Source organism: Tupaia chinensis, unplaced genomic scaffold (assembly GCF_000334495.1).
Source record: "Tupaia chinensis unplaced genomic scaffold, TupChi_1.0 Scaffold140464_1, whole genome shotgun sequence".
In the NCBI taxonomy this organism is placed as follows: domain Eukaryota; kingdom Metazoa; phylum Chordata; class Mammalia; order Scandentia; family Tupaiidae; genus Tupaia; species Tupaia belangeri.
Genome location: NW_006200341.1, coordinates 689326 through 698611, shown reverse-complemented (window position 1 = coordinate 698611; position 9286 = coordinate 689326). Strand labels below are relative to the sequence as shown.

The following is a 9286-nucleotide window of genomic DNA, read 5'->3' as shown; positions in this document are numbered from 1 at the left end:
TTTTTATTTTATTTTCTTAAGGAGAAAGTTTTTGCTCTTCAGAAAGACAGAGACATAGAGACAGAAAGAGAGAAATCACCCCCCAAGGGGGATGGCACGCCGCAATCCCTTCTCCTCCATTCTCCTCTCAGGATCTTAGGCACACACGCACACACACCTGGCGTGAGTTTAAGCCACAGAGTCCGGGACTTGAACAGCGGTCGACTACGTGGGAGTCCAGCGACATAGCCATGACGCCAAGTGCTTTCTCACTTTTCCTTCCTTATGTATTTAATTCTATCTCTTATTATTATTTTTTAAGTTGGACCAGAGAGAGAGAGAAAGGGAAAGAAAGAAAGAACGCGGCCAGGTCCAGGACTCGAACCCTGGTCGGCCATGTGGAAATCCAGCGCCTTTTAAACACCACACCACCTGTCAGCCCCTCACTTTCCTTCTGTCTATAGCAAAAACTAAAAAAAAAAATAATAATAATTTTTTCAGTATTCTGCAACAAAGGGCCAAACTTCTCTGAAAGAACACGTGTGTGTTCAGGACAAGACCCTTGCCTTATTTTGGCTGTGCCAGGGTCAGCTCCCCGACTCTGGGGCCTCAGGCTGGGCTCACCTCAGTGGAAAATGTCCCTGTCCCACACCTGCGTGTGTGAGAATGGAGGGATCAAGAACTCGTGTCCCCAGATCCGGCACTGCGCAGAGTTTGCAGAGGGAGTGCCGGATGCAAAATCAACAAAAAGCTACCCGGGCATGCAGCCTGGCTAGGACTGGGGCATGCAGCCTGGCTCGGGCTCCATTCCTAAGTGATCTCCCGGAGGACAGCGATTCTGAGAAAAGACACACCCTTTCTTTGGTCTAGGAAATGAAAAGGAAAATGCATGACTAATCTGTTACTCTGCATCAAAACATGAGTTAAAACTAATTACATAAACCAAGCTCTATTTGCCAGGAGGCGAAACAAGATTGCAGCTCACATAGCATGTAGCATTCGGATCACTTAATTACTTAATAACCTCCAGGTCTTATGTGAGTATTTATTTTTTTGTGGGGGGAGAGGTTTTTGCTATAGGGCGTGTGCACTCACCAGAAAGACAGAGAGACAGAGAGTGAGAAATCACCCCCCTGGGGGGATGGCCACGCTGCAATCCCTTCTCCTCCATTCTCCTTTCGGGATCCTAGGCACGCACGCACACATGCCTGGCCTGAGTTTAAGCCACCGGGTCCGGGACTCGAACTGCGATCGACTACATGGAAGTCCAATGACATAACCATATGCCAACTGCTAGTCCCCCTTATGTGAGATTTAAAAACACTTGGACACAGCCCATCACTGGAAATGAGCTCCTTTTTTCTTTCTTCTTTCTTCCTTCTCATCCTCGTCCTCCTTTTTATACTGCGATTAAGCTGCAGAATTTTTTTAAAAAGAATTATTTATTTAATTTGATTTATTCATTCATTCATTTTAATTTGACCAGAGAGAGACAGACAGACAGAGAGAGAGAGAGACAGAGAGAGAGAGAGGGAAAGTGAGAAAGCAAGCCACCAGGTCCAGGGCTCGAACCATGGTTGGGAGGGTCCAGTGCCTTAACTACAGCGCCACCTGCTGGTCTCCAGAATTTTTTAAAAGTGTTTATCACAAGGCACGTGCACTCGCTGGAGAGAGACAGACAGTGACAGGGAAAGTGAGAAATCACTCGTCCCAGGAAGGAGAGCCACACACATGTGCCCAGTGTGATTTTCAAGCCACTGTGTCTAGGGTTTGAACCGCGGACAGCCAGGTGGAAATCCAGAACCTCTACCACTGTGCCACCTGCTGGCCTTAGCCTATATGTTTCAAGCCGCCAGGTCCAGGACTTGAACCGCGTAGTTAGCCATGCAGGATCCAGCCACCTCAATGACCACGCCACCTCTTGGTCCTGCTCTTCCGTAGCCTACCTGACTATGCCGGACACCTCTGTGGGTACAAGAAGCCCCCACTGTGCGCTGGCCCTTTCCTCAGGTCAGCCAAGCCAGGCAGTTCCCACCGCTGCTCTGCACTGGAGGAAGGTCCCAGATCTGCCCGTGAGGGGAGAAGAGCAGGTTGGGTGAGCACTGAGACCACACATTGGCCTGACAGCCCACTGGTTCGCCGTCTGGGCGGGTGCAGAGGCCCCTCGGCCTCCCCGGGCAGCCCTCTGTGGTCCACGCAGCTCCCTGCCTGGTGCACAAGGCCAGCTCCGGGAAGTCCCGCCCAGGTGGCTGGCTGTGCTGGCAGGTGATCTGTGGGCACCACAAAGCCTAAAGGGATGGGGGCCAGCAAGAGACATGGTGGTTAAAGTGATGGACTCCCATGTGGCCAACTGTGGCTCGAGTCCCAGACCCGGTGGCTTGAACTCACGCCGGGCGCGTGTGCGTGCGTGCCCAAGATCCCGAGAGGAGAATGGAGGAGAAGGGATTGCGGCGTGGCCATCCCCCCTGGGGGGTGATTTCTCACTTTCTGTCTCTCTGTCTCTCTCTGTCTTTCTGGCGAGCACAATGCCCTATAGCAAAAACCTCTCAGATGATGTAGTGGTTATGTCACTGGACTCCACACGTACAACAGCAGTTCAAGTCTTGGACCTGGAGGCTTGAAAGTCTCACCAGGCATGTGTGCGCCTATGCCCAAGATCCTGGGAGGAAAGTGGAGGAGAAAGGGATTACAGAATGGCCATTCCTTCCTGGGCGTGATTTTTCACTTTCCTTCTCTCTGTCTCTCTTTCTCTCTCTGGTGAGCGCATGTGCTCTAAGAGAAAAAAAAAAAGGAGTCATTTATTTTATTTTATTTATTATCAGCATTATTTTTGTTATAGGGCATATGGGCTCACCAGAGAGAGACAGAGAGAAAGACAGGGAAAGTGAGAAAGCAAGCTGCCAGGGCTGGGACTTGAGCTGTGGTCAGCCATGTAGGAACCCAGTGCCTTAATCACCATGCCACCTGCTGGCTCCTGCATCTTGTTTTGAATCTTGGTTATTTATTTATTATAAAACCCTATTTAGGAGGCCATGTTCTGATTTTAAAATTTCCTACAAAGTTACAGTAATCAAAACAGTGTAGTATTGGTATAAGAATAGACATAGACCAACCGAATAGAACTGAGAGTTCAGAAATAAACTCCTGATTTTCTTTTCTTTCTTTTTTTTTTTTTAAAGAATTATTTCTTTATTCTTTATTTTTCAGTTTTGACCAGAGAGGGACAGGGAGAGAGAGTTGGAAAGAGAGAAAGAGAGAATAAGCCACCAGGTTGAGGACTTGAACCACAGTTGACCATCGACCGCATGGGAGTCCAGAGTCTTAGCCACTGTGCCACTTGCGGGCCCCTGATTTTCAACAGAGATGCTAAGATCACCCAATGTGAAAAGTGTAGTCTTTTCAACAAATGATGCTAGGACAACTGAATAGCATATGGGAGTAAATCTGTGTGATCAATGGTTTCTTAAATATAACACCAAAAGCAACAATAGAAAACATAGATTAAACCAAAGTGAAAATCTTTGGTGCATCAAAGGCCACCACCATGAAAGTTAAAAGGCAACCCACAGAATGATAGAAAATATTTGCAAATGATATATCTGATAAGTACTCTTATAATTCAACAACAAAAGGGACAAATGACCCAATTTTTAAAATGGCCAAGAGTCTTGAATAAATATCTCACCAAAGAAGATATACAAATGAGGAACAAGCACATGAAAAGATGCTCAACCTCATTAGTCATCAGGTAGAATCACATCAAAATTAGATACTGCTTTATACTCATTAGAATAGTTAAAATAGAAAACAAGCGAAGGGAAAATAAGTGTTAGTGAAGATGTGAGGAAACTGGATCCCTCATATACTACAGGTAGAAGTATAAGATTGTGCAGCCAATGTGGAAAACTAGCTGTTCCATCAAAAAGCTAAACAGAGTTACCATATGATCTACCAATTCTAATCCTAGATACATAGCAAAGAAAAGTGAAAACATATGTCCACACAAACACTTGAACACAAATGTCCAGAGCAACATTGTCTACAACAGTTAAAAGGCAGAAACAATCCAAACATCCATTGATAGACAAATGGATAAACCAATTGTGGTATGTCCATACAATGGAATATTTTTCAGCCATAAAAGAAATGACATTCTGATACACTCTAAAAACATGGATGGATTTTGAAAATATCATGCTAAGTGGGACCAGCAGTTAGCATATGGCTATGTCGCTGGACTCCCACGTAGTCGACTGCGGTTCGCGTCCCGGACCCGGTGGCTTAAACTCACGCCGGGCGTGTGTGCGTGCATGCCCAAGATCCCGAGAGGTGAATGGAGGAGAAGGGATTGTGGCGTGGCCATCCCCCCTAGGGGGTGATTTCTCACTTTCTATCTCTCTGTCTCTCTCTGTCTGTCTGGCGAGCGCATGCGCCCTATAGCAAAAAACCTCTCCAAAAAAAAAAGAAAAAAAAATCATGCTAAGTGAAAGAAGCCGGACTCAAAAGACCACATTATATGAGTGCATTTATATAAAAGGTCTAGCAGAGAGAAATCCACATAGATACAAAGTAGAGGTGGATACCACTGTGGATGTACTAAACACCACTGAACTGTATATTTTACAATGATAAAAATGGTGAATTTCAGGTTATGTAAGTTTTACCTCCACCAAACAAAACGAAGACTTAGCAGAGAGGCCCAGAGTAAAAAAAGAGAGTGGAAAAACAGAAAGTTATGAAATCCCCAAGTCACTGACCTTGTTTTTCTGGGTTGCGGACTTGGGATGGAATGTCTTGGACTTCCAAGGTCCACTCCCCTTCAGCCTTTTCTCCCCAGCAGTGGACGGTCATGAACTCCCAGTTTGTAAACCCTTCATTGGAAAGATCCAGCAATCTGCAAGTGAAGATGTGGGATAAAAAAAAAAAAAAAGGTTCTGGGACCAACAGGTGGTGTACTGATTATGTCACTGAATTCCCACATAGCCAACTGCAGTTTGAGTCTCGGACCTGATAGCTTAAAACTCATGCCAGATGTATGTGCGTGTGTACCCAAAATCCTGAGAGGAGGATGGAGTGGCCACAGCCTCTGGGAGGTGATTTCTCGCTTTCTGTCTCTCTGTCTTTCTGTGTCTCTCTGGCAAGTGCATAAGGCCTATAGCAAAAGTCTCTCTCTCTCAAAAAAAAAAAAAAGAAAAGAAAAGAAAATGAAGATTCTGACACTGGGAGGCTAGGCAGGGTGACTAGGCCAAGCAGGGCTCTCTTGTGCACTGAAGGAGTATTTTTCAGGAGACCATATAACCTGGTTGAAGCTTACTTCCAAAACAGCCCTGAGGAGTGGGAAAGAAGGGGCCTGGCCCTCTACTGACGCCAGAGTGAGGGCTGCAGGTAAAAGGCTGTTTCCTGGGACCAGCAGTTAGTGTAATGGCTATGTCACTGGACTCCCATGTAGTCGGCCATGGTTCGAGTCCCGGACCCGGTGGCTTAAACTCACGCCGGGCGCGTGTGCGTGCGTGCCCAAGATCCTGAGAAGAGAATGGAGGAAAAGCGATTTTGGCATGGCCATTCCCCCTAGGGGGTGATTTCTCGCTTTCTATCTCTCTGTCTCTCTCTGTCTATCTGGCGAACGCACGCGCCCAATAGCAAAAAAAAATCCTCTTAAAAAAATTAATTAAAAAAAAAAAAAAAAGGCTGTTTCCAAACTCCTATGGTAGAGTTTCACCTCTATTATCTCACTGTTAGTCAGGCCTTGCACAGCTCAAAATAAGATACAGTCCGTAGTGGTCTCCTCTTTACCATCCCAATGTATAGGCGCCTCCACTGCAGCTCTAACCACCAATAACTAGCTAGGCTGGAACTTGATCAACTTGATAGGGACATTCTGACTCCCTGGTCTGGGTTCTTTCTTTTTATGTTTAAATACTTTATTTATTTATTTATTCACTTTCATTTTACCACAGAGGGTCAGACAGAGAGAGAGAAAGTGAGAAAGCAAGCTGCCAGTTCCAGGACTCGAACCGCGGTCAGCCATGTGGGAGTCCAGCGCCATTAACCGCCATACCACCTGCCAACCTGGTCTATGTTCTTTCTACCACCAGCTGGTGTGTACTAATCAATGTGCATAGTCCCATCACTTTCTTACAGAAGGTGTGTGGTTCCTTCCCATCCTTAGAATGATCTTTTCAGGGGGACAGTAGGTGGGTGTGGTGGTTAAGGCGCTGGACTCCCACACGACTGACCATGGTTTGAGTCCCAGGCCTGGAAGCTTAAACCCACGCCGGGCGCATGTGTGTGTGTGTGTGCAAAATAGGAGAAGGAGGAGGAGAAGAGGAGAATGGAGGAGAATGGAGAAGAAGGGATTGTGGTGTGGCCATCCCCCTGGAGGGTGATTTCTCACTTTCTCTGTCTCTCTGGTGAGCACACGCATAATTAAAACGAAGGCGAGGGAAGAATACATCTGAAAAGTCAGCTTTGGGTGTTAGAGAAAAAAGAATAGACCACGTATCACTGTCCCCACCAAGCTGTTCTTTGCATACCCTCAGTATGCTCAAGAGTGATACACCTGGGACCAGCAGTTGGCGTAATGGCTATGTCGCTGGACTCACATGTAGCCAGCGGTGGTTCGAGTCCTGGACCCGGTGGCTTAAACTCCGCCGGGCATGTGTGCATGCGTGCCCAAGATCCCGAGAGGAGAATGGAGGAGAAGGGATTGCAGCGAGGCCATCTCCCCTGGGGGGTGATTTCTCTCTTTCTATCTCTCTGTCTCTCTCTGTCTTTCTGGGGAGCGCACGTGCCCTATACCCAAAAAAAAAAAAAAAAAAAAAAAAAGAATGACACACCCAAACCATCCTCACTTGACCCGCCCATTCTCCCACCCCAGACTCCAAGGACTTATCTGTGACTTTCTAATGACACATAATCCTTTCAAACACAAAAGAGAAATTATTTGTTTCCTCTGACTTTACTCATATCTAGCTGTGCATTAGCCTAGATTATCTATGCTAAATTCAATCTGTTTTGTATTTAAATATTTATTAGAAATTCCACGTCATGGGACCAGCAGTTAGCGTAATGGCTATGTCGCTGGACTCCCATGTAGTCGACCGAGGTTCGATTCCCCGACCTGGTGGCTTAAACTTCCTGGTGGCTTAAACTTATGCCGGGTGTGTGTGTGATCCTGAGAGGAGAATGGAAAAGGGATTGTGGTGTGGCCATCCCCCCTGGGTGGTGATTTCTTGCTCTCTGTCTCTCTGTCTTTCTGGCGAGCTCACGCACGCACCCTATAGCAAAAACCTCTCAAAAAAAAAATAAATAAATAAAATAAAAAGGAAAAATAAAGAACTACTCAAAGGTGTGGGAAAAAACATTATCCCTTAATCTCCAGGGTTTAATAGGCTTCGGCAGTGACACTTGGGGACATAGGGCTCTTTATGGAAGTTGTGTATGATATAAGATTCCTTTTTTTATGTTTTAGAGAGACAACATATTTTTGCTATAGGGCATGTGCGTTCACCAGAGAACAGAGACAGAGAAACAGTGAGAAATCGCCCTCAGGGAGAGATTTCTCACTGGCCACACTGCAATCCTTTCTCTTCCATTCTCTTCTCAGGATTTTAAGCATGCATGCACAAGTGCCTAGTGCTGAGTTTCAAGCCACTGGGTCTGGGTCTCAAACCAAGGTCAGCCGTGTGGGAGTCCAGAGCCTTCACCACTACGCCACCTACTGGCCCCTAAGTTTCCATTTTTCATTATGGGTTCTTGCAGTAGTCAAGGTGTAAAAGTATTTATTGGGCCAGCTGGTGGTGTGGAGGTGAAGGTGGCTGGAGCCCACATGGCCGACTATGCGGTTTGAGTTCCGGACCTGGCTGCTTAAAAAACATGCCCAGTGCATGTGTGTGCATGTCCAAAATCCCAAGAGGAGAGTGGAGAAGGGCTTGCAGCATGGCCATCCCCCTTTGGGGGAGGTGCTTTCTGACTTTCCCCCATCTCTCTTGCTCTCTCACCCTGTCTGTCTCTGATGAGTACACACACCATACAGCAAACATTAAAAATATAAATATTGGGACCAGCAGATGGCCTAATGGCTAAGTCACTGAACTAACATGCAGTTGACCACAGTTGGAGTCCTAGACCCGGTGGCTTAAACTCACGCCGGGCGCGTGTGTGTGCATGCCCAAGATCCCGAGAGGAGAATGGAGGAGAAGGGATTGCGGCGTGGCCATCCCCCCTGGAGGATGATTTCTCACTTTCTAGAGAGTGCATGCGCCCTATAGCAAAAACCTCTCCAAAAAATATATTAAGAAACTATCCTTGAGGCCAGGAGGTGGCGTGGTTTGCGTCCTACACCTGGTGGCCTGAAAAGTCATGCCAGGTACATGTGCATGCACACCCAAAATCTCTTCTTTTTTGAAGAGGTTTTTACTATAGGGCGTGTGTGCTCGCCAGAAAGACAGAGAGAGACAGAGAGATAGAAAATGAGAAATCGCCCCCCTGGGGGGGATGGCCACATTGCAATCCCTTTTCCTCCATTCTCCTCTCGGGATCTTGGGCATGCACGCACATGCGCCCGGGGGGAGTTTAAGCTACCGGGTCCGAGACGCGAACCTCAGTCAACTACATGGGAGTCCAGCAACATAGCCATTATGCTAACTGCTGGTCCCCAAATCTTAAAAGCAAGAGGAAGCTTCCTTGATGAAGAAATCTGAACGTGGACAGCAGCCTCAGCCCTGTCCAGGAGGTGCAACCTACCCTTCCTGATGGACTGCCCTGCGGATTTCCCACCTGCTGAGCTGGTCCCAACCACTGCACCGACAATGCCATGCAGTAATGCCAAACACCGTCCGCAATCCCTTCTCCTCCATTCTCCTCTCGGGATCTTGGGCACACACGCACACGCGCTTGGCGTGAGTTTTAAGCCACCGGGTCCGGGACACGAACCGTGGTCGACTACGTGGGAGTCCAGCGACATAGCCATTACCCTAACTGCTGGTTCCCTGTACATTTAATTTTTTAATTATTTTTTTTTACAGAGAGATCTTTGTTATCGGGCATATATACTCTCTGGACAGAGAGAAAGTGAGAAATCACCCCCTAGGGGTATGGCCACACCAAAATCCCCTGTCCTTCATTTTCCGCTCAGGATTTTGGGCACACACAAACACTCCTGGTGTGAGTTTCAAGGTGCCAAGTCCAGGACTTGAACTGTTATTTATTTATTTTTTTTCGGAGAGGTTTTTTTGCTATAGGGCGCATGTGCTCGCCAGACAGACAGAGACAGAGAGACAGAAAGTGAGAAATCACCCCCCGGGGG

The 9286-nt window shown here is 47.1% G+C and overlaps 1 protein-coding gene across 2 annotated transcripts in view; it reads right to left on the bottom strand.

Annotated features, from left to right (window-relative positions):
- PCSK6 (proprotein convertase subtilisin/kexin type 6) overlaps positions 1 to 9286 on the bottom strand; it is a 125367-nt gene that overhangs the window by 44609 nt on the left and 71472 nt on the right. For both annotated transcript variants that reach the window (XM_014593384.1, XM_027766060.1), the window contains exon 10: positions 4737 to 4873. In XM_014593384.1, the coding sequence (XP_014448870.1) occupies positions 4737 to 4873 (137 nt within the window). The remainder of the gene's footprint in view (positions 1 to 4736; positions 4874 to 9286) is intronic.